Source organism: Cinclus cinclus, chromosome 24, assembly GCF_963662255.1.
Source record: "Cinclus cinclus chromosome 24, bCinCin1.1, whole genome shotgun sequence".
NCBI classification, from domain to species: domain Eukaryota; kingdom Metazoa; phylum Chordata; class Aves; order Passeriformes; family Cinclidae; genus Cinclus; species Cinclus cinclus.
Genome location: NC_085069.1, coordinates 7,016,854 through 7,040,893, shown reverse-complemented (window position 1 = coordinate 7,040,893; position 24,040 = coordinate 7,016,854). Strand labels below are relative to the sequence as shown.

Below are 24,040 nucleotides of genomic sequence, written 5' to 3'. Positions count from 1 at the left end.
CGGGACGCATGCGCCGCGGGACGTGCGTCACTCACGCACGGTGCGTCCGCACGTCGGTGCGTCGCGTCCCCACCCCCCGCCCCGGTAACCGGGGAAGTGGCGGCGGCGGCTGAGGGTGAGTGAGGGCGGGGAGCGGGGCCGGGCCGGGCACGGCGGTGGATCCTCCCCCGCTCGGCCTGCGGGGACAGAGCAGCTGTAGCCGCGGCCTGGAGCGGGCGCGGACAGCCCGGGCCTGCCCCGCACAAAGGGCCCGCCCCGCAGCGCGGGTCCGCGGGCGGGAAGGGCCCCGCGCGGGGCCCGGTGTGCCGGGACAGCGCCTGCCCGCGGCTTCTGTCCCCCCCGGCCCTGCTCGCTGCCGTGCCCTGGGGAGGGCGATCCCGCGGGCGAGGGTCCCTCCGCCCTTCCCTCTTCCAGGGAGCGGCCGAGGCGCATCGCGGCCGTGCCTCGGATCGCGGGCGCCGCGGGCAGGGTCCGGGCGCCGCGGGTTTCCTCCCGCGGAACGGCGGCCGCGGGGCAGCGAAGCCTCGGGAGTTTTCCTGCGGTCTCTGCGTCCTGTGGGAGCCTCTCCCTGTTCACTCGCCGCTGGCGAGTGGGTGAACTGACCGTGTTTTGCACTTTTGCTGCCTGCTGACAATAAAAAAGTGCTCGTCCTTATTTTTTGAGGTAGCGGAAGAAGGAAAAAGGTGGCAGAGTACAGTAAGGAAGAATTCTTACAATCAGATTTTATCTTAATAGTTTTCAAAGATTCCCACTGTGCTGTCACAGCAGAAATGCGGTTCCACCTCTCACCTCTTTATTGTACGTTTTGATCTCCCAGTGCCACCGATCCGCAGGTGTAAAAGCTACAAAATGTGTCAGAACGACAGGGAAAGCGGAACTCGGTGGTCAGTGCTGCCATGGAGATCTGAACAGCAGAGTTTCCCCCGAAATATGCTACTAAGGTTTGCTCTCGACTCAGGATTTATTGAGCAAGCCCCAAGGTGGTAAATTTCAGCACAGGGACCAGCTGCACTATTTACCTTCAGAATGTTCTGAAGTTGTTGTTTTGCCAGTGAGTTCTGATCTCATTGAAGTTTCTCAGTGTGAGGATTTGTTTAATAAGATTTGTATCCTTTAGACAGCTAACTATAATGCACTGGAAAGCAGTGGGTGTCTTGTTCTCTTTCTTGCCTTACAGGTATGATTTGCTTGACCATGCAGATAATTAAATTACTCAAGAATGGAAAGTGTAAATATTAATATATCAGTTCAGTTGTCATCTTAGAAAATCAAGTTTTGGGCAGACACTCTTATGTGAAGCGTTTAAGATATTGTTCGAAAAACAGAGATTGCAGACTGTATAAATATGTATAATATAGAAAGATCATGTATATGGCTGGAGGTGCTGTCTTGAGAGACAAAGGGAGTTGGTTTTTTGCAGAGATGTGCGTGGGCTCTCACAGAGCCTTGTGCTGCTCTGGGCCCATTTCTCTGGAGGTTGCTGGGTTGCAGGAGTGAGGTATTGACAAGCCACGAAACACAGATGGGACAACGTGGACAGGCAAAATATTCACTGAGCTACCTTCTCATCTCTTGTTCCTCCTGATGTTCCAAGTTCTGGCCTTGGGTTTGTTTGTCTTAGATTGCAAACAGGATGGGTAGCATCTTAAATGTGTTTCAGTAGACCTTGAAGGATACGACCTGTTCTGGAAGACAACCACGTTATTTTTATTCTTCTTTGGAATTGCGGATGTGTTCATGCTGACAAAAGATCCCCATCCTTTTTGGGAAACAGGTTAAGCTCTTGTCACTCAGAATTCCACAAGTCCCTGGGTCATGACTGAAGTGATCAACTAACAAGAGAAATCATGACAGTTACCTGTAAATGCCTGAAGCACGAAGGGCATTAATTTGTCTTTTCTCATTTAAGCAGGTATCCTGGGGACATCATGAATTGGAATAAAGGTGGACCTGGTACAAAGAGAGGCTTTGGGTTCGGTGGATTTGCCATAACACCTGGCAAGAAAGAGGAGCCCAAGCTGTCCCAGCAGTCCCACAGTGCTTTCGGCAGCGCCGGCTCCTCGGCAGCGTTTGCGAAATCGGGGCCTCCTCAGCTGCCTTCCTTCTACAAAATTGGGTCAAAGCGAGCCAACTTTGATGAGGAGAACGCGTAAGTGCAGCTACTTCTTGTGTTTATGTAGCTCTGGGTTTTAATGTTTTTGTGTTTCGGAGGTCGGGGGAAGTATCTATGACATTTCTATAAATAAATGCACAATAATATACTTAGAAGACTGTGAGTTTCTACGGTAGCCTGCAGAAGCTTTCCTCCTCCAGCTTTCCCCCTCTCAAGAACATATTTTATTCATTCTATGGTGTTCTCAGAGTTGGAGCCAAGCAGGATAAATTTGGGTGTCTTTTGCACTGGAAAACATTGATCTCCACAGTTCTTTGCTAACCCTTCTCTTGGCTCCATAAATGTATAAATAAGGCTGAGAAAGTTGGGATTGTTCAGCCTGGAGAAGTTTGGGGCTGACCTGATTGTGGCCTTCCAGTACCTGAAGGGAGCCTACAAAGAAGATGAAGAGAGACTCTGTTTCGTGATACCTATTTGCCCTGCCATCACCTTGAACTTTTTACATGAATAATTGTAAACAAATAAATCTCAGCATTTCCTCTTGTGTCCATACTGACTTCTGTTGTCCGTGTGGGTACCTTGACTCAACCAGAAACAAAGACAGCACAGTGCTGTAAACCATGTGCTGACTGGGCTGTTGTTCATTTTTTCAGGTACTTTGAGGATGAAGAGGAAGATTCCAGCAATGTGGAATTGCCCTACATTCCTGCAGAGAATTCCCCCACTCGGCAGCAGTTCCATTCCAAGTCAGCAGACTCTGACAGCGATGATGATCCTCTGGAGGCATTCATGGCTGAAGTGGAGGCAAGAACCAGCTCGGGGAATGTTTATTCATTGCTGTGGCTGTACCTGTGTGCGCTCAGAGGCAGCAAATGTCACTCAGGGCTTTGGTAGCTGCAGTCAAAATGCCACTTAACTGTGGGGTTTATGTAGGATGGTGTTAGTTAGAGCTCAGAAATGGGTTAGATAGACAGAGAGGGGATATAACTTACAATAACTTAAATAGTTAACTGCTTTGAGGGTGTCAGAACAGTACAGCATGGAGCTCTGCTTGTCTCTGAATATCACACTAAGGTTTTGTGTGTTTTTCCCTACCTAAATGGAAATTGTTTGCATTTATGATGAACTGTTTCTTAGATACAGTTCTGTTATTAGTTGGATTCAGGAGTAATATGGGGCATTTAATTTTTCAGTAACACTCCTACAAGCTTAGACTAGTATATTAATTCAAAGGTACTAGTAGGAGAATTTATTTAGCACAAAATAAATATACAGAACAAGACAAAGTTTACTCCCAAGAAGTGTTGTCTCTGTGACACAATGGTCTAATTATTCAGGAACATTTTTCCCTTCCATCTTTTACCATCTTGGTCTTTTTAACATGTGACAACTTTATGACCTGCCAGGATCAAGCTGCTCGAGACATGAAGAGACTCGAAGATAAAGACAAAGAAAAAAAGAATGTTAAGTAAGTTCTCTCTCATCATTCCCATCCCTGCCTGTGTCTTGTATGGTGCTCAGAGAATTTCAGTGCATTTTGTTGATGATGGTTGTTCATTAGACAGTGTAGTATATGCCTAATAAACATCATTAACTTGTGCATGAGGTGCTGTGGGTAACAACTTGTGCTGTAAAAATGGGATAATAGGGAAGAATCCATGGCAGCATCCTGTGGCACACTGCAACCACACTGAGAGTTATCCCACACGAGAAGCCTTTCTAGGTCACAGAAATCAGGACAGCATGCTGTACTCCTGCCACTTTCCAGATCAGCCTGGATGGGTTTTCTGCTTCCCACACCCTTGGAGAGATCAGAATGGTTTAGTTTAAAATTGCATTTATGTGAGCAAAGTAACTTCGTGCTGCTATACTTGGAGTACTGGAGACTTCTAAACTTGGACTAGGTTTTTAGACATTAAAGCTGATAGATTAGGTAGCATATGACAATTGGGGTACTAAATTTGGAGTTTAAAATAGTTTAAATTTGTGCATCTTATCTATTTGTTTTGACTAAGGAAAATAATTAGGCTGTTGATTCTTGATAGAAATGTCATATATATTGATAGAAGTTACATTGCATGAGGCTGATCAGATTATACATGGTCCTGACACAGAACATTGGATCCAAATCATCACCTGGGGAAGTTCTGAACTGGATTTGCACTTCCTGGCTCATATTCCTCTTCAGTTATGGGACTTCTGTAGCATCGAGAGCTTAGACCAGGATGATCTTTGATGTGGCTTCTGCTGGGAAGATGGAATCCTAATCTTTCAGTCTCAGTTCTAGAAGTCAAGAGAAATCTTTGCAGGGTCACTGCTATGTTTGGCACCAGATATGAAAATTCCATGGGTTGGGAATATAAATGTTGCCAAGTTGATAGTGTTGTGTCTTCCATGAAATCTGGAGCTCAGCACTAATCAAATGAAACTATTGAGCTGAGTCTGTAGAACACTTGCAGGGAAGTTTTTTCTCCGCTTGTTTTTCCAGGGGTATTCGAGATGACATTGAAGAGGAAGATGACCAAGTGAGTTCCTATGCAGTCTTTCTATCTTCTTTTTTGTTGTTTTGTACCTTTTAACTTTCCCTCTCCAAACACGTAACTGTTAGGGACAAACAGAATTCCAGTGTCGTGTGCAGCATCTGGACAATTCAGCAGGAAGCTGTAGTGGTTACCCTGCAGTCTCTACCCTTCTAGGTGTTCTAAGAAGAATATTAGACAATCACATTCATTGAAGAAGATTTTTTCCAGTCAATTTGAACTTAAGCTTCCTGTACAGGTTGTTCAGTGTCTGTGGGTCTTACACATTGCACTATCACAGTCAGCTCCAGGGAACACCAGGGAGAGGCTGCTGGACTGTGCAGGTTCCTTGCAGTGAAATGTGAGGTCTGTTCAGGGAAGAATCAGGCTTTTGATCCCTATTTTCAGAGAAGCTCCAGTTCTCATTGAGGTTTATAAGCATCACTGTAGCAGAAATAATAAAAAGACTTAATTTCAAAAGGTACCTTCCTACAGAGTTGTAGTTACTAACTCTTGTGTTACTTGCATTAGTGCAGAGCTTGGCAGGGTTGTCTGGCCTTCAGGCCTTTGCTTCCAGTCTGGTGAGCATAGATGTGCCAGAGTTTGAGCAGAGGTGACTTTATGCTTGGGCACAGCTGTTGTGCAAGTGTATTGTGTGCATAGCACTGTGGCTGAGGGGTAATTGGCCGGGAAAATGGAAAAGCCAGATGCATATATATATATATATATATATATATATATTTGTAATTGAGCCTTGCTTTACAGATCTGATCTTAAATACCTGCTTCAAGTCAAGCTAGACTGGTGTTTTCTCTATGAGGAAGTCTCACCCTGGTGTACCAGTGAGAATCTGAGAGACACAAACATCTTTGTGAGCTCTGAGGATGGCATGTGGCAGGGTGACAGTGTCTTAACTCGGGCTCGTCTTCTGAAATACTTTCTTTCACAATTGTTGTTGACTCTCTCAATGGAAAATAGATATATTTACATTTCCTAAAGTCTAGTTAGGGGAAGTAAAGGAACTATCTGTGGCATGGCATGTTTTAAAAAATCAACATCATATGCTTAGTAACAAGGTGTTTTCTGGTTAGAAACCTACAGTGTATTGTTCTTTGTGCTTTGTTCGTGTGGAAATAAGAATAGATTCTTCTGTTGTTAAACATAACAAGTCTTGGTAGAAGGAGTTGTTAAGCAGACATAAGAGAGGTTTGTTTTTCAGGAGCATTTTGTGGTGTAGCTGACACTGGAATTGTTTTCTTCATTTGTACTTCTTGTTCTTCAGGATGTATCTGTTGGTGTTTATTACAAGAATCAGTTCTAGTGAACACAGTTACTTTTCTCCTCATGGTGGGTGTGAAAGCAAGCAGCCACTTAGCACGTACATCACTTCAACCAACAGTAGCACTTGTGCATGCTGTGGTGTGTGAGCTTGCTGATCTGTTTTGCTGCAGGAAGCGTATTTCCGCTACATGGCTGAGAACCCCACTGCTGGTGTGGTGCAGGAGGAGGAAGAGGATAACCTGGAGTATGACAGTGATGGCAATCCCATTGCACCGTCCAAAAAAATCATTGATCCTCTTCCACCTATTGACCACTCAGAGGTAGGAGGGAATTCTGTTCTGTTTGAGGCATTCCAGAAAGCAGGAGCTGAGGAGGCCCCTGTAATGGCTTTGTTTAAACAAATATTCTGGCAGACAATTAAGAACTTCAGAAAAAAAGGGACCTTCAATGTGGACTAACTGAGTAATTGATTAATTGCATTGCAGATTGAATACCCACCGTTTGAGAAAAATTTCTATGATGAGCACGAGGAGATCACCAGCCTGACCCCGCAGCAGGTGGTGGAGTTACGGCATAAGCTGAACCTCCGGGTAAGCTGGGCACAGCAGTGCCCCCCCCAGCACCTTTAAACTCCCTTTCATTCTTGGACTGTCTTAGTTCTAATGGAGATTACCACTGGGAACTCCAGCTTTTGAATCCAGGCCTCTCAGACACCTGCAGTGATGTTGGTTTCTTGGAAGTCTCCCATGTATTTGTGGAAGTGGGCAGTGAGGAATGCTGCTTGGACTAAAGACCTCCAGAGCTAGGAGTTCAGACTGGAAATAGATGCAGAAATTTGTGACATGTTAGTGGGGTGGCCTTCTGTAAAGGGAATTACTGGGGGTGGAACACCAGTTAGACACAAGGAGGTGAAAACCATGTTCAGTAGCTGATGTTGATTGACAGATAATTAAATTTTTATGCCTGAAAGTCTTATTTTCACAACACATCTGAAATTTGCACACAGTTAAATTTAACATCCACTCAAAGAGTAAAATTATTTTTCAGAGGCAGAGAGACCTTTTTTTTTTTTTTTTAACAGATTGCTCTTTGTTTTTCTCTCACTGTTCATGAACAAAGATCTTTTTCTCTATCCAAGGTTTCTGGGGCTGCTCCTCCAAGGCCTGGCAGCAGTTTTGCTCATTTTGGGTTTGATGAGCAACTTATGCATCAGATTAGGAAATCTGAGTATACCCAACCCACTCCAATACAATGCCAGGTGAGTGTTGTTACTTCTCAAACTTGTAAAGAGAACAAAAAGAACACATGCAAAGCTCCCTCATCCACATGAGGATGTGACAAATGCAATTATAGTTGCCTACAAATTGGGTTTTTCTAGAAAAATAGCTTTGATGTTTTTTAAATAGAAGGTTAGCCACGTTTTTATCTTGTTAAATGACCACTGTAAATATATCCATATTCCTTTTTCATTGGTTTCTTTGGTGAATGATAAACATTCAAGTGATGTCTCTTGCCTAGAGAAATGTTCAGGGTTTTTTTGTTGTGGGCTTTCCTCATTGCCTGAGTTCTCTTGTACTGTCTAGCACAAGGATGTGCAACAGTGGGCATAATGTAGGCTAGAATCTCCTTCTTTTTAGGGTGTTCCAGTGGCACTAAGTGGCAGAGACATGATTGGGATAGCCAAGACTGGAAGTGGGAAAACAGCTGCCTTCATCTGGCCAATGCTGATCCACATCATGGATCAGAAGGAGCTTGAGCCAGGGGATGGGCCCATTGCAGTGATCGTCTGCCCGACCAGGGAGCTCTGCCAGCAGGTAGGTGTGTGGCATTCCTGTATGTGCCAGCCAGTCTGCTTGGAGAAGAAAGCAAATTTCTTGGCAAAAATTATCAGAGAAACTCAGGAAAGTATTTGAAAAAACTACTTTGTGCATGAGTATCCTGGCTCCAGCTCACTGCTCTTTCCTACCATTCTTTTCTTGAAGAATCGTGACAAATCTAAAATTTAAAATTTTTGCACAGTGCCCCTAAATTATTTTTAGATATAAGAATGCTGTGGATACATTGTGACAAATTGCATGTGCAAAAGGATAGAGCCTGGAGGTTAAATTATTGTTGGATGCCTAAATAGGTTTCTCAAGTTACTGGAAATTATCCACACGTGTCGAAGTATTCACCCCTGAGGAGTTGGGAATAATTTCATTAAGTCAGTAGCTGAAGAGTGATTTCAGGAGCCACGCTGCATTTCCAGGGTAGGTTGTTGCCTCAGCTGTGTGATGTGAGCTGTGCTGTGTTGGTGTCACACCCTCAGATCCACTCGGAGTGCAAGCGCTTTGGCAAGGCCTACAACCTGCGCTCCGTGGCCGTGTACGGAGGAGGGAGCATGTGGGAGCAAGCCAAGGCCCTGCAGGAGGGGGCAGAGATCGTGGTCTGCACACCAGTAAGTACCTGTGAGCACCAGAACCAGGGGTTTGCACTGTTCAGCTTGAAAAAATTGTAAGAATCTGTTTCTGTGGTGTGAATATTGACACTTAATTCTGGACTGAAGCCTTGAGATGTTTTCTGTTCTGTCTCTGTTAAGTTGGGGTGAAAACCAGCTAGGTGGTTGTATAAATTAATGTGTTTTTAAAGGTGCTTTAAAAACTTGGAGTTTTTTCTTACTAGGGTCGTTTGATTGATCACGTGAAAAAGAAAGCTACAAACCTGCAGAGAGTCACTTACCTTGTGTTTGATGAAGCTGACAGAATGTTTGATATGGGGTTTGGTACGTATTGAACCAAAGTCACTATTTTGGACAGCAGTGGTGCCCAGTCCCACCTTAGGGAGTCTGTAAAATTAAATAGCGAGTGAGAAGAACTCATTCTTTCTGTGGTTATATGTTAAATAAAGCAATGAAACTGCACTTTGACTTAATTTTTCTAAATAATAAGCATACAGGATTGATTAGAGCATTTCTTCTCCTTTGCAGAATATCAGGTCAGATCAATCGCGAGCCATGTTCGTCCTGACAGACAGAGTGAGTAAACAGTGAGTCTGGAGCAGAGCTTGGATTTCCAGTTCTGGACACAGGCACACCAGGAAACTTGTGCCAAAGTCCACTGGTGTTATTCTCAGTGTGGGCTGTTGGGAGGGAGCAGTTGTGACATGTGGGCATTCAGCTCATCTCTCTGTAATCCCTCCACTGACTGCACTCAGAGCAAAGATGATTAGCTGAATTCATGTTCATATGCCTTGAAACTCAGTGTTCTGAGCTGCCATGAAAGTTCACAGCAGTGCCCTCTACTATCAGTGCTTCAGATGCCCTGAAATGTGTTTCCACTTCATTGTATTTTAACAGTAGTCTCCATTAGAACCCATAAAACCTCAGCTTCAGTTCACTGACACTCAGGAATCCAGGTCCTCCTTCACAACATCTGTGCAGCGTTTTCACAGTTCTGAAAGGAAGTTTCTACTTCAGGGAGTTTGAAGCCTGTTTCTCTTGCAGCCCTCTTGTTCAGTGCCACGTTCCGGAAGAAGATTGAGAAATTGGCCCGGGATATTCTGATCGACCCAATTCGGGTTGTGCAAGGAGACATTGGAGAGGTAATTCCATGATACTTGAGAGACACTCAGAGCAAGGAATTTTCTGTTTCTGTTCTCTGAAATTTAAGTTAAACTGCAAAAATCATTATTTATAGTTAGTTTTAAATAATTTGTGCTTAGCAAAAATCAAAAGTTTTGTGGGTTTCTATTTTTATCTTATTGACCTTTCCTCCAGCAAATTCTCTTGTAGTGTTGGGAGGTTTCATCAAGGAGCAGAACATTAATGCAGTGGTTTATTTTTGTTACTAGGCTGAATCAATGGTTTGTATCTTTTGGTTTTGTCTCAGAAGCATAAACAAAGCCATTGCAACTTCTGCAGTGAAGAATTTGAAACTTAACAATCTCTGTCCTATGGTTTACATGGGGATATTGATGCTGGACTTGCTTGACAGTGACAGCTGAACTATCAGCAGGCTGGGATGTGGTAGGAAGCTGATGAAGTGGGCAGATGTAAACCTGCCAGGAAGAAACTTTGCTAATAATATATTGAAACTGTTGAGAAATTTCATGATATGCCTTTGGAACATCCTTCTTTCAACCTGTTCTATGTATTTTTTGGTTTTTACATCAGGTCCCTTTATAACAAAGAAATGAGTACCTGAATCCCTTTCTTTCTGGGAAAATTTTTCCTTGATTTTGCTTAAGAAAAGCTCCAGCTTTCCCAGCTCAATCACAGGGCCTCTCTTCATTGATCTAAATTATTACTGTGTAGTGGGAGCTTCATCCTTGAAATAATATTAAAATGTGTAAAAATTAAATCTTCCAGAGAAATTTGCAGGTAGTGCTGCAAGCTGCACTGCACTGTCTGTGTATTCCTCCCACCTTCCTGACTCTGAGGACATTTCTCCCCTTAGGCAAATGAAGATGTCACTCAGATTGTGGAGATTTTCCCCTCTGGGCCCAGCAAGTGGAACTGGCTGACACGGCGCCTCGTGGAGTTCACCTCCTCTGGAAGTGTCCTCCTCTTTGTCACCAAGAAAGCCAATGCAGAGGAACTGGCCAATAACCTCAAGCAGGAGGATCATAACCTGGGGCTGCTTCATGGGGACATGGACCAGAGTGAGAGGAATAAAGTCATTTCAGAATTTAAGAAAAAGGGGATCCCCATCCTGGTAGCTACTGATGTGGCAGGTACGTGGAAAGCAGTTCAGACTAGCTGTGGGTATCAGCAGAAAAGCAAACATTTCAGTGGGAGGCAACCAGGTTGGCTTCTGCACTTGCAGGGTGTTGTTCCAGTGCTTTTCAGAGTCATGGAATATCCTGAGCTGAAAGGGACCCTCAGGGATCATGGAGCCCAACTCCTGGCCCTGCACAGGCACCCCAGGAGTCACACTGTGTGCCTGTGCAGTACATGGCATTGGCAAGGGGGGTATTTTTAGTCTCTTAATGATGCTTAGATTACAGCCTGACATTTTTAATATAGAGAAAGAAAAGCTGTGTCTTAAGGAAGTGATTGCTGTTCATTCTTCAGCCGACATTCATTTTGCCTGTGGGACCAGAGGAGAGTGGTACCCTGATACCAGAGGATTAGCCAGAGTTAATTGGGGATAATGACACTTCCCACCACCCTGCTCTTTCTTCCAGCTCGAGGGTTGGATATCCCTTCCATCAAGACTGTCATCAACTACGACGTGGCTCGGGACATCGACACCCACACGCACCGGATCGGCCGCACCGGCCGCGCGGGGGAGAAGGGAGTGGCCTACACCCTGCTGACCCCCAAGGACAGCAACTTCGCTGGGGACCTCGTCAGAAACCTGGAGGGTGCCAACCAGCACGTCTCCAAAGAGCTGCTGGATTTGGCAATGCAGGTATGAGGCAATGAAACTTGAGATGAAGAAGTTTCGCTCCAGGTTCAGCACAAAATCAGCCAGCTCACACTGCTGGCTCCATCACGTGTTAGCAGTGATCTTTTGGGGATCTGTCCTGGTTTAAATTAGGTTTCCTAGTGTTTTTAATGGCCTTTGAAAGAATCCATGAAGATTTTGGAGCACAGTATGTGATCTATTTTGGGGCCAGGCACAGCCTAGGAAATTAGAAAGTGTAATCTGCTGATGCCAGCAGAGCATTCCAGTGTCTCATTACAGTCAGATTTATAGCAGGCACCTGGGAGATGCAGCAAGAGAGCCCAGGCTTTTTGGCAACTCCCAGATTCAGAGATGGATTTGCAGGCCTGTGGATACATTAGCAAGCAGCTTGGACAGCAGCTGACAAAAGTAAATACTTTTTCTGACAGAGGCAGCATTTTCAGAAGAGACAGAATTAGTGAGGCAGAGCTCCCTTGACTGCCTTGAGAGGAGCATGTAGAAGCCAATGGTTTTATTCACATTTGGAGAGACTGCAGGGCATAAAAAGAGCTTCAGCCAGCTATTATTTAAACACCTGGAAACAGCAGGTCTGATTGGGCTGTCATTCCCAGGCCATTGCTTGGTACAGAAAGTTTTGCTGACAGACCCTCATTTTTCCTTAGCCAAGCACTAGGCTAAATCAGTGAAACCAGAGTAGGAGCAAGAGCAGAGCTCCCAAGTGATGGCATTGGAAATTGTGTTTATTCCTGGGTTTATTAGGATGCAAACCCCCAAAACCTTAACCTGAATGAGAGTTGAAGGTGTAAAATGACTTTTCTTAGAAAGTATTTGTAACTCAAAGCATCAGACCTACATGACACAACTGCCTACAGCAGCTGTGTGGTTGAATTGAAAACAGTATTTATGTTTTTCTTTTGAAATGCTCAGTATCCTTTTTTTCTCAGCCTCATTACATGCATTTATGAAGCTTTTTATTCCTTGTGTTGAGAAGCACTTGTCTTTCTGCTACAGAATCCATGGTTCCGGAAATCCCGTTTTAAAGGAGGGAAGGGCAAGAAGCTGAACATCGGTGGTGGTGGCTTGGGATATCGTGAACGCCCCGGGCTGGGCTCAGAAAATACTGTAAGTAGAGATGCTGAGGAGGTTGTTCACAGATTCTTGGAACTTTTTAACTTAGTATTGATTAAAACTAAATTAAAATCTTTTTTAAAGAGGAGCAAACTGTTCAGGGCTCTCCAGAAGTCTGTCGTCCGTAGTGAATGTATTTCCTGAATGCAGGGACATGGTAGATGTGGGCACTAGTTGAACTGAATGTGTCTTTGTAGCATAAACCTCTGCAGTTGCCCTTTGTGTTTTTGCACAGGACCGTGGAAACAACAACAGTGTGATGAGCAACTACGAGGCCTACAAACCATCCACAGGGGCCATGGGGGACAGGCTGACAGCAATGAAAGCTGCTTTCCAGGTGGGTTCCAGGCTTGCACTCCTTTTCTCCCCTGAAAATGCAGCAGCCCTGCTATTTCAGGGAGGTTGAGTGTGGTGGTTGTGGCTGTGTCACTGCACGCTCAGCATTGCTCAGTCCCAAGTGGTGGAACTAGGTGCGGGCTGGACTGAACACGTTTGCACAAATTTGCCAAAATTATTTTGTTTTCTGCTGCTTCTTTGCTCTTTTTTCATTCTGGATTCTGCACCTGGGCTTGATTCTGTTGAGGTTGCTTAGCAGCAGTGGTGTAATTGCAATCAAAAGGGAAACCAGCTCTTTCTCTTCAGCATAAAAATTAACCCCACGGTGTTAGAATTCCCTTGACGGTGTTGTCTGTTAGGAGGTGCCTGTTACTAATGATGTGTCCGTAAGCACAGCAGGAATGTCATCACTCCAGGACTGACTTTTTCTAGGAATTCTGCTTCCCCACAGTCCAAGGCAGGCTCGTGAACGCTCGATGACTCTGTGTTCTGTGGGGCAGCATAGAGCCAAACCCGCTCTCTTTTGTCTCTTCCTTTCCTGCAGTCCCAGTACAAGAGTCACTTTGTTGCTGCAAGTTTAAATAACCAAAAGACTGGGAGCTCTGCTGCTGGTGCCAGTGGCTGGACCAGCGCCGGGAGCCTGAACTCGGTCCCGACGAGTTCAGCGCAGCAAAACGCCGCCGGTCCCGAGAGCCCCGTGGCAGCCACGGCAGCGGCCAAGGGAGTCCCGGGCTTCAGCAGCACGGGCACCTTGAGCAGCGTCCCCACCTTCCCCAGCGCCGGAGCTCAGGGCTTTACCAACGCAAACGCCAGCACCGGCAGCAGAGAAGGCGGCAGCGGCGTTGGCATTGCCAGAGAACGGTACGGTGACACCCGGAACAGCCGGCACAGCGAGGCCCCGCGGCGCGGGGAGGGCGGGGGCCAGCGCTACGGCAGCGATGGCCAACGTTACGGCAACGAGGGCCCGCGCTACGGCAACGAGGGCCCGCGCTACAACAACGAGGGCCCGCGCTACGGCAACGATGGCCAACGTTACAACAACGATGGCCAACGTTACAACAACGATGGCCAACGTTACAACAACGAGGGCCAGCGTTACAACAATGAGGGCCAGCGTTACAACAACGAGGGCCCGCGCTACGGCAATGATGGCCAACGTTACAACAACGATGGCCAACGTTACAACAACGATGGCCAGCGCTACGGCAACGATGGCCAGCGCTACAACAGTGAGGGCCAGCGCTACGGCAACGATGGCCAGCGCTACGGCAACGATGGCCAGCGCTACGGCAACGATGGCCAGCGCTACAACAACGAGGGCCAACGTTACAACAACGAGGGCCAACGTTACAACAACGAGGGCCAGCGCTACAACGATGGCCAGCGCTATGGCGAAGGCGGTGGCCGGCACGGTGACCCCTCCCGGCACGGCGATGGCCGCCACGGTGATGTCCATCGTCACGGCGAGGGCCGGCACTTCACCGACCTGCCGGGCAGCGGCAACCGCAACAACGGCGACAGCAGGAACAGCGAGAGCAGGAATGGAGAGAACAGGAAGGAGGCCAACAACCGAGACAACAAGACAGATGGTTTTGCTGTCCCAGAGCCCCCGAAACGGAAGAAAAGCCGGTGGGACAGTTAAATCTGGGTGGTCACAGCCTGGAATCTCTGCAGGTAGTGCTGTCTTTTTCCAGAGGATTTCTTGGGGTTTTTGGTAACTGGTTGTTGAGCAGCTGGGGCAGGAGAAGGAAACCATGAGAACCTCCAGGCAAGTTCATCTGCGGACAGATTCACCCGAATGAAATGCACACAACACTTAGTGAAAGAAATAATTTTGATAAAGCTCCCTGGGTTCTGCTTTGAAACATTCAGTGCTCGAGTGACTCTGCTGGATTTAAACAGATCTTCTTGACAAAAAGAAGCTGTTCACGTCCTTCGAACGTTAAGAAACTGTTGTCCATAGAAGTATAAGTTAGTCTTTTCTTAACCAGCGTTCACATTTGCAAACCAGTCCAGTCCACCTAGAGATGCTCAGGACCTGCCTGTTAGACATTAATCTTGCAGCAGTTTGGTCAGTGTGGTGAATTCTTCCCCCATCTCCTTTTCACATACTCTTCTCAAATAATTTGGCCTTTCTCCCCATGAACTAAGAATGCATCAATTTGCTTTGCTGAAGGTGGGGCAGAGCAAGTTGGTTTTTTTGGGGAGTTTTTTTTTGGTTGTTTTTTTGGGGTTTTTTTTGTTTTTTTTTTTGAGGGGGGGTGGTGGTTTTTTTGTCTGTGTGTGTTTGTGTGTGGAGCTGTTCAAGGGATCCTTCTCCATCCAGCAAACCACAAATTCACTTGTAGTGTAGGTTGGACTCCCTGGCTTGTTTGTGGTCAGTACTTTAATTCCAATCCCGTTGTCCAGATATTTTTTTTTTTCTTTCGAAGAGCCTCCTGTTTTCTAATATCCCTCATTCTGGTGGAAGCCTGCATGGCAAACCTGTGTCTCTGCTGTGCCTATGCACCCTCTGTTCTGAGAGGGTTGAGTGCTTTCTTCAAATTAAAAACAAAAAAGGGAAAACAATGTAGATATACACCACAACAGTCAGAGGCTGGAGCCCCCCAGGAAGTGTGGCTAAAGAAGATTCAGAAATTCAGGGATCTCTTGCTCAGAAGCCTTTAGGGAGAACCCAGAAAACAATGAAAACAAACAGCTCAAATCTGGCCCTGTTTTGGACACATGTAGTAAATCCATAAAATCTTGCTTGCCCGTTTTTAACTTCTCTGTATTCCCATTTTTTCCACTTTTTTTTTTTTTTTTTTGTTTTTGTGTTTTTTGTTTTTTTTTTTTTTTTTTTTTTTTGCCACAAGGTAGGGAAGAACTTTTCAGTTGGGATGTGTCAGCACCACCGCTGGCTTGTTTCCACTGGAAGATGTACCAGAAGCTGTCAGGGTTTTGTGACATTGTGATGTTTTCTTTATCAGTTGTGCATTTACTTTCTGCTTGCTCTAGTAAATGTTTTATTACTGGTACAAAAATATGCTGCATGTGCTTTGTCTTCACTTCCTTTGGCTGCCCTGATGTGCAATGGAGAACTGAGTGTCTGGAGATCGACTGTGTCTCTCACCTGAAGTTGTGGATTGTAGCTGATAAAATAATTCCCATGTTTTTCCTTAGTATCGTTCATCCCAAAATGTTTCACAAACCCTGTTTTATCTTCAAGGCCTCCTGGGGATTATATTTTCCTCTGCTTTATAAGAGGAAAGGATACAGCCCAGGACCCGGGACTCATCCCAGCTTTCTCTGGGGTCAGGGGCAGATCTGGAAAGAGAACTCAGCAACAGTTCCAAGATCTGACTGACACCTGAACTGGCTACCGTTCAAACACAAGTGAAACCAGCTCTAGTCTGCTGGAGGTTTTTAATAGTTTCCAGAATTCCCTCCCCACAGTCTGGGCAGGAATTGTTGCCCTGGTTTGGGCTCTGCACATCTGGTGTGAAGACAAAGGTGTTTCAGGGCAGACTGCAGGGCTTTTACAAGCTGTTGTGTTCCCCTTCTCACCCTGAAGGTTCATCACTGCAATTAAAGATTGGAGTTTCAAAACCAAATGTGAAAATAGCCCCCCAGTCTGAGCTGCCATCTGCTCCCTCCCTTCCCGGCTCCCAGCTCGCTGACACCAGGAACCAGCCACGTGTGAGGCGTATGCTGGGGGCTCTCCCCTTCTTGTTAACACTTCCCTCTGCTCCTTGTAGGATTACTGAAATTCCTCACCCCTCTCCCACCTACCAGGAGTCTCTAGGGAAGAGAGGGATTAAATATTGATCAGTGTCAGGGAGGCACAAATGTCAGCTTGCGGGGCTGTGCGAGGTCCGTGGGGACAAGGGAGCAGTGTGAGCAGCATTCCAGCTGCCCTGAGAGGGGATCTGTCCCTACAGTGGCAGCTGTACTGGAGTCCTCCAGAGACAAAATCCTTCCAAGAGATTATTTTAAAACTCTGAATCCTGGAGCCCTTCCCTGACTTGGCTCCTGGCTATCTGTCCCTGCAGTTCCCTATGCTTGCTTTGCACCACAGCTTTTCACTGGGAGGTACAGGAATGCACACAATTATTTACCTGGTCCCTGTCACTGTCTTTAGCAAGAAATTGCTGCCTTGAACTGTGTAGGAAGAAGATACTGCATGCTGCCACCAACATGCTGTTTAATTTATCTGCCATCTACCCAGCTCCTTGGCAATGCCTTTTCCCTCAGGTGAGGAGCTTTCCCAGGCAGTGCAGGTGCAGGGCAGGGGGTGCTGGGGCTCCTGTCCATGGCAGGGGGCAGAGGGAGAGCAGCCATGGCTGGAAACGGGGCCAGGGTTCCAGCCTCTCCCCCCTGTGCTGTTCTGCAGCCACCGGCTGCTGGGTCTGTGATGGATCACAAGGATGGGTACAAGACAGACAGATTCTCTTTATTCACTTCTCAGCCTGCAATGGGATGACGGGACCACGACTGTTGCATGCAGGGGCCCTTGTGTTATTGGATGAAGTGTTGGGGATCCAACACTTCAGGTATTCCCTGCACCCTTCTAGGCCATAAAATTTGTCCTGCCTCCCAGTGCCTCCCGCTCCAGTTTGTGGTTGTGGGTTGGTGTTCGCGCCAGGGGCACTCTGCTCCTTCAGGCTGGACAACGCTGGAGCCTGTGCTGGGTCGGGGAGTCCGAGGCAGGATCGGGCTCTGGGATGGGCTTTAACCACCCTGGAGAAGTCACCTCCCACTTGTGGGGGTAGGAGGAGCACAGAGGTGTTTCCTGGTGAAGACTCAAGGCTTTGCATAGCACAGAGATCACATCAGTCGCTTGCAGGTGTAGGAGAAGGAGCTTTTATGGCTTGTTTTCGGGCCGGGGGGAGAGGAGCGAGAGCACGCCGTCCCTTTGCACCCTGGCTCTGACAAAGGGAGCTGGGTTGTTCCGGCTGCTGTCCCAGCCCTGGCTCTCCATGCAGTGTGAGCAGAGCCCGAAGCCTGAGGATCAGCATCTTTCCAGGCACATCTGCATGCACAGGTGAGAAATCCAGCCTCCGCCTCACAGCATCGTCTCCAGCTCCTTGTTGGGCTCGGGGTGACACTGAGTCAGGTCTGTCAAATCCACCGTGGTTTCCCCCCGGGGTTTGTGGCTCAGTTCCCGGCCGGGGCAGGGCAGCAGCTGGTCCGAGGCGCCGGAGCCGGGGATGTATCCGGGCAGGCGGGGCCGGGCCGGGGGCAGCAGCCCCCGGGTGCCCCCTGCTCCCCGCCCCGCCCGGCTCGTGCTGCAGCTTTGGGGGGCCCGGGAGCCCCGCCCGGCACAGCAGCAGCTCCCAGGCCGCTCCTGCTGCCCCAAGTCCAGCGCCAGGAGCCTCCGGAAATGAGCCTTCTTGATCTCAGCCTGCACCTGAGAGCAGAGGGGGCTGCTGTGCCCAGAGACAGCAAAACAGCCTTGCCTTGCCTTGCCCTTTTCCTTGCCCTTTTCCCTTACCTCCCTTTCTCCTTTCCCTTTTTTCCCTCCAAATCCTACTGAGAGGGATGGATCCGAGTTTTTTGCTCTAGTTATCACAGCCCGGGGCTGCCTTCCCTGACTCTAAAGAGGCTGGAACAGGGAGCTTAGCTCCTCAGTCTTCCCACTTACCTCCCCGTTGCAAAAGCAGTAGATAAAAGCCACAAAGAAACCCTGCCAAGAGACCAAAAGAGGTGGAGTTTGAGGTCCCCGAGCCTCCCTAGATGAAGATCCCTCAGTGCTGGGAGCAGTCCCGTGTCACACACCTGGGAGGAGTTAAAGAGCATCTCGTAGTGCATCTGGATTTGCCACAGGAGCCCGGAGACCTCGGTGTAGGGCATGGCCATGAACACCACGTAGTGGACTCCGAAGAGCGGCATCAGCACCAGCGTAGACTTGAGCAGCTTCCTGAGAGGAGACAACTTGGAGCTGTTACCCAGGGCAGCCCCCAGCCCCTGCAGTGCCCAGGCTGGAGGTGGGAGCAGGAAGAGCTCAGAACTCCAGAGCCAGGGTTCAGTCCAGCAAAGCTGCCGGAAGAGCTGGCTGCCACTGTCCTGCCACCCTTCCTCACTCCTCCATCCCTTCCCACACCTCTGCTCCTCCTTCACAACCTCTGGGGGCTGTCCTGGCTGAACAGGCAGGACATGAGGCTTTGGTGCTGCCAGCACTTGCCTGTACTGCTGCCAGGGGTCCAGCTTGCCCGTGGTGGTCTCCCAGAGCTTGGAGGCCAACACCCGGACAATGTTGAGGAAGAGGAAGAAGTTCACCTGCCAACAGACACCAGTGGTGATGGTGCCCACTGTGCCCTTGGGGACACAGGCAGGCAGCTCTGGGTGAGGTGCAGGCAGGGACAGGGCAGTGGTGCTGTGGGAGATGCAGAGCATTGGTGACCAGAGCCCCTGGATCCTTCTGGGTTCTCCCTGGGTGCCAGAGTGGCCAGGACAAAATTCCAGTGACCACAAGCAAACAGCTCTGGTCTCTTATCAATCCTCTTTCCCCAAAAGGAATTGGGAGGTTCATTCACAGGATTCTTACCACTACAGCAGTCAGGATGGGGGCCTGATAAATCCACTTCATGTTCCCCGCACTGAGGTCCCAGCACCTGAGAATCCCAGTAAAGAAACTCCTTGGAGAAACCTGACACCATTGGGAAGGATGGAAGGTTTCCCTGTACCCCCAACTACTCCAGCACCCCCATCTCCCACTCTCCACCCCCTTGGTGGGCTTTCTGTAAATACTGAGCTGTAGCTACAAGTATTTGTAACCATAATGGTGGAGCAAAGCAGGTTTAAATGAGCATTAATGTTCCTGAGGGTTCCTTGACCCACCTCCTGCTTTTCATATGGTGACCTTTCTTCCTTTAAAATGCCTCATTCCAGAATGTGCCCTTTAGGATCCATCTGTGTGCTGTTTATTGATCAAGTTATGCTGCAAACCTGCATCCACCGTCTTCCCAAATGCAGAACAAAGCCACTATTGCTCTGCATTACTGACAATTCTGTGAACAAGCCTTGAATGTGTGTTCCCTCCTGTTGCTCTTTCTGGAAAATTTTCATTTCCAAAAAGCTCTGGTGCCCACAGATACTTTGCTGGCATTTCCCCTCCCAAAGGCCCTGGAAAAGGTAGCAGTACATACTGTGTATCTGCCAGCGAGGCCCTGACACTGGCCCAGATGGACACAAACACAGCAGGGAAACCTGGAAGGGCAGGGACAGAGTGAGAAGCAGGGTTGATCATCACCTTTGCAGATCAAACCATTCCTGAATCCCCCTGCCCTTCCCTGGGCACTGGGTGCCTCTCAGACATGGCCAATGCCACAGGTGGGGTCTGTGCTCACCCCAGCCGATGATGATGAGGACCCACAGGTAGTTCTTGTTGGACAGAAAGGCCATGAAGATCAGGCTGTGCAGGTAGAGACCTTCCACCAGGATCCAGTAATGGTTGGTGGCCAGAAAATAGAGGAAGAGAGTCACCACCACCTTGCAGCCAACCTGTGGGCACAGGGAGATGCTCATGTCAGGCTGGTCCCCAAAAACAAAACCTGGTGGCTTTTGCTTTCTGGTCACCAAAACCCAGCTTTGCCCCATGTTCTTCTTGCAGAGACCTGCATCTTCCCTAGGATATTCCAGCATCTTCCTTCCCATAGGACAGCTATTCCCTGTACACAGGCCAAGGTACTCTGTGTCTCTGGTCTCTAGTGTGGCACTGGGACAGGGAGGAGCTGGACAGAGCCAAAGGTCGACCTTCATCGCCTCCCCTGAGCAGCACACCCCTGGCCTGGGAGGATCCCAAGTGCATCCCATCGCATCAGAGCTCCTAAACTCCCCTTCCCTCCATCTACCACTTGCCAGGTGGCCCCGTTGTCCTGGCAGGGGACCCCTGAAATCGTCCTCCCGCATCCTGTCGGCGTCGCCTGGCGCCGTGCCCGAGTAGAGCACCATGTCCTTCACAAAGATGCTGAGGGCCCGGCAGATGAAGGAGGTGAAGAGGTGAACATGGATGTAGTTCCGTGTGCAGTGCAGGCGCCTGCAGAGAAGGATGTGACACAAACCAAACCTCAGCTGCCCGACCAATGCATCACACTTGGCTCCAGTGGGCTGTACGGTGTCTGGGCACAGAAACCAGATCTGGGAGCAAGTGGGGTGTCCCCACTGTCCAAGAGCAGGGTAGAGCAGATCACGAGCTGGGCACACTGGGGGTGTTTGAGGCTTTGGGAAGTTGGCCGATGTTTGTGTTGTGTCTGGGACTGTTCCCATTCTTTGGGGGGCTGCCCCCTCCCTGGGCTCATGTGTGGATGATGGGATGAGGAGGGTTCTCCCACACAGGAGGGGCTTTGGCCTATCCTTACTTGAAGTAGGAGAGGATGCAGATGGCGACAATGAGGGAGGCCAGGGAGATGGAGTAGCCTACGGTGTACATGAGGTGCAGGCGGTCAAACACCTCCTGGAAGAGAAGGACTGAGCTCCACCTCCCTGCCAGAGCACAGGGGGAGCAGAGCTGGTTTGAGGAGTGGAAAGAGCCCCCTGCCCCCAGCACTTCCCCTGGCCTTTGCTTCATCCTCCCCTGGGCCCCATCCACACCCCTTTCCCAGCACCTCTGACAAACAAGGTTACCTTCTGGTGGCTCCGGCTCTCGGAGGAGAAGAGCGGGGCACACTCCGTGTAGTTGGCCCAGGTCTTGTTGATGCTGAGAGCCACGGCCCAGGTGCCATAGGCACTGCAGTACCTGTAGGCGTGACCTGGCAACAGCAACAAGCACCGTGGCAGCAGAAGGAGCCGGGGGAAGCCCAGATTTGTCCCTGCCCCGTGGACTGTCACCAGGCTGAGGTCGCTCTCTGCCCAGGTACAAGACTTGCCTTTGTGGTTGAAGTCGTAGATGTAGTCGGGGCAAGGCACTGACACCTCCTGGCTGGGGGAGCCCCTTGGCCAGCAGATGATCCCATCCCACTCTGGAGGGCAGCTGGGGTCTGGCCAAAGAGCAAAGACACATCTCACATCTCCAGTCAGGGCCTCAGCACAACCTCTGGGTTCCCCAGGTGTGTACTGGACCAGGGGGAGGAAAACGCTGCCACAGATCCCCCTGGACTGCAGAGAGGGAGAAGCTGCAAGGGGCCAGGGAAGGGGACACATCCCACCTCTTCCAGATGGGGGGAAGCCCCATCCACAGCTCTCATTTGTGGTGTGCATGGAGCTCTTTGGAAAATGCTGGAGTCAGTGCTGGCTGCACCCAGAGCACAGATGGTTGTGCTCCACAAACCCCCAGGAACCAGGTCCTCAGCCCCATCCAGCCCCAACAGAGAGCACAGCATTCCCCAGCTGGTGGAACCAGCTCCAGCAGGGCTGGCTGACCCAAGCACAGGGGAGGGACAATACCTTTAATCTTATCCAGCTGGGCCTTTATGTCCCTTTGACACTTTTCCTTGGCCTCTACCAGGAGATAGATCTGCTCTTCTTTGGTGAGAACATCATCAGGATCGACCTGCCCAGACAAAAGCCAGGTGACAACCCCTTGGCTCAAGTCATGCTGTGGCTGTGCTCTCCCAACCATCTCCAGGAGTCAGGTTTGGGTGGCTTTGGGTAGATTCAACAACACAGGAAGGAAAAAACTTCTTGCTGCCTTCCTGCTCTCATTTTTCCCTCTTCCAATGCTAATGCTGACCCCAAGTCCTTTCCCTCTCCATGGTCATTTCTGCTCATGGTTTTGTGCAGAAATCAGTGGCCTGTCAGGCTCCTGCCCCGGCTCCCTGTCACCCACCACCAGCAGTGCTGGGTGTCCCTGTTGCCCATGCTGAGCTCTCCAGGCCAGGTCTGGCAAGCCCTGGGTAAAGTGCCCGACCAGGGCTCAATGAAGCAGCCACTGCCCAGTGCCCAAGCAGACAGCACAACCCATGGCACCTTCAGCTTCCCCATCACACCACATGTGCAAATGTTTTTTGGGGTGTTTTGGGCTAAGATGCTCAGAGGGGTTTAGAGCCAGGATGAGGACACATTTGGAAGAGAAAAGGAGCTGGGATGCAGAGGGGTCACTCTCCCCAAGCTGCTCCCAGTGAACACAGTCAAACCTGGCCCCCAAAGAGGAGATCAAGGGCTCCCATCCACGCTCTTCCCCAAACCAGCATCTGGCTGGGTGAATGGAGGGTTGCTCAGGGATGTGGGGCAGGATCCAGGGGGTGTTTCCGCAGGATGGGGGCTTGGCTGTGGGAGTCTCACTGGCTGTGCCCAGCTCTGCCCCCACCACATCAGCCCTCCTGCACTGCTGGTAAACCGCCCGCTCTGTTCCCCGGACACCTCCAGGGCACTGAACCCTGCCCTGCATGTATCCAAGAAATGGAAAAGCCATCATGCTGCAGTGCCCCCATGGCTGCTGGAAAGCTTTTAGCAGGAGTGGAGATGCTTTCCCCTCCTGCCCAGCAGCTCTGCAGAGCTGGAGTGAATCAGGAGCACAGCCAGCCCTGCCCGGGCCAGTGGCACAATACCTAAAGCTAGGAGAGGGACCAGAGGAGCCCCGGGACCACGCAGACTTACCAGAGCCCACGCCGAGCTCAGGAGGCAGCAGCAGAGGAGAGACACCATGATACCTCCCACAGGGCCAGATGCCTCCATGGTGCCACCGTGTCACTCAGACAGGGACTTCAGGGACCAGAATCGCTGCCAGGAGTGGAGAGGGCTGGTGTGTTCAGCAGGACAGAGCATCTTCTGGGAGCACCTTCCTGGCTGTCAGCCCTGCTGAGGTGAGCTGGCAGCGGGGGCACAGCCCATCCCTGGGAGATCAGGGCTGGGTGAGTCCCCTGTCCCTGTGGGATCCCTATAGGGATCTGCTCACAGGCTGTCCAGGCAGGGGAGTTTCTCCCCCCACCATGCTTGATCCTATTCTCTCTTTGGTCTTGCCTGCTTTAAGCAGCTCCGGGAGCGTGTGCAAACAATTCCCGTTCGGATGGGGATGGCAGAGGTTTATTGGCTTAGCCCAAGGTGCTAAAATCCTCTTCATTCAAGGCAGATTCCTCTTCTCTTTCCAGAAACTTTTCTTACTGCCTGGTGGCTCATTTTTCAGCTGTCATAGCATTCCCCCACTGCCCCCATGCTCCTAAGTCCCTTCTAGCCCCAGACTGGTGCCAAGGAGCTGGAGGACGGTGAGGAAAAATCCCAGCGAGGTGGCTGGAGGCAGGCAGACAGGCAGAGGGTGCAAGCACGTGAGCAGCACCTCGAGCTGAGGCTCCTGCGATGGGATGTCTTTCAGGCAGACGCCAGTTTAACCCTTTTCTTTCTCCGGGGGCTGGGATGTGTTT

The 24,040-nt window shown here is 49.4% G+C and overlaps 2 protein-coding genes across 4 annotated transcripts; one reads left to right on the top strand and one right to left on the bottom strand.

The window, feature by feature from the left end:
* Positions 1-89: 89 nt before the first annotated feature.
* DDX42 (DEAD-box helicase 42) lies at positions 90-15,925 on the top strand. Of its 3 annotated transcripts, none has more exons than XM_062508014.1 (18): positions 90-115; positions 1,913-2,149; positions 2,767-2,917; positions 3,520-3,581; positions 4,602-4,638; positions 6,084-6,233; positions 6,399-6,503; positions 7,052-7,171; positions 7,551-7,727; positions 8,222-8,350; positions 8,575-8,674; positions 8,879-8,926; positions 9,395-9,492; positions 10,347-10,623; positions 11,077-11,303; positions 12,312-12,422; positions 12,664-12,765; positions 13,309-15,925. In XM_062508014.1, the coding sequence occupies exons 2-18, from the start codon at positions 1,929-1,931 to the stop codon at positions 14,404-14,406; spliced, it is 3,213 nt and encodes a 1,070-aa protein (XP_062363998.1). In that variant the 5' UTR covers positions 90-115; positions 1,913-1,928; the 3' UTR covers positions 14,407-15,925. The 3 variants fall into 3 exon arrangements, with proteins under 3 accessions (XP_062363998.1, XP_062363997.1, XP_062363999.1); XM_062508013.1 differs by having other exon boundaries at positions 4,578-4,638; XM_062508015.1 differs by lacking the exons at positions 90-115; positions 1,913-2,149; positions 2,767-2,917; positions 4,602-4,638 and having other exon boundaries at positions 3,546-3,581.
* Positions 15,926-17,808: 1,883 nt separating this feature from the next.
* On the bottom strand, positions 17,809-23,357 carry LOC134053226 (parathyroid hormone/parathyroid hormone-related peptide receptor-like). Its single transcript, XM_062508109.1, has 13 exons — positions 23,280-23,357; positions 22,128-22,233; positions 21,611-21,721; positions 21,369-21,493; positions 21,104-21,198; positions 20,604-20,781; positions 20,093-20,246; positions 19,892-19,952; positions 19,291-19,357; positions 18,924-19,022; positions 18,522-18,659; positions 18,388-18,429; positions 17,809-18,153 (listed from the first exon to the last, which is right to left on the bottom strand). The coding sequence occupies exons 1-13, from the start codon at positions 23,355-23,357 to the stop codon at positions 17,809-17,811; spliced, it is 1,599 nt and encodes a 532-aa protein (XP_062364093.1).
* Between the last annotated feature and the right edge of the window lie 683 nt (positions 23,358-24,040).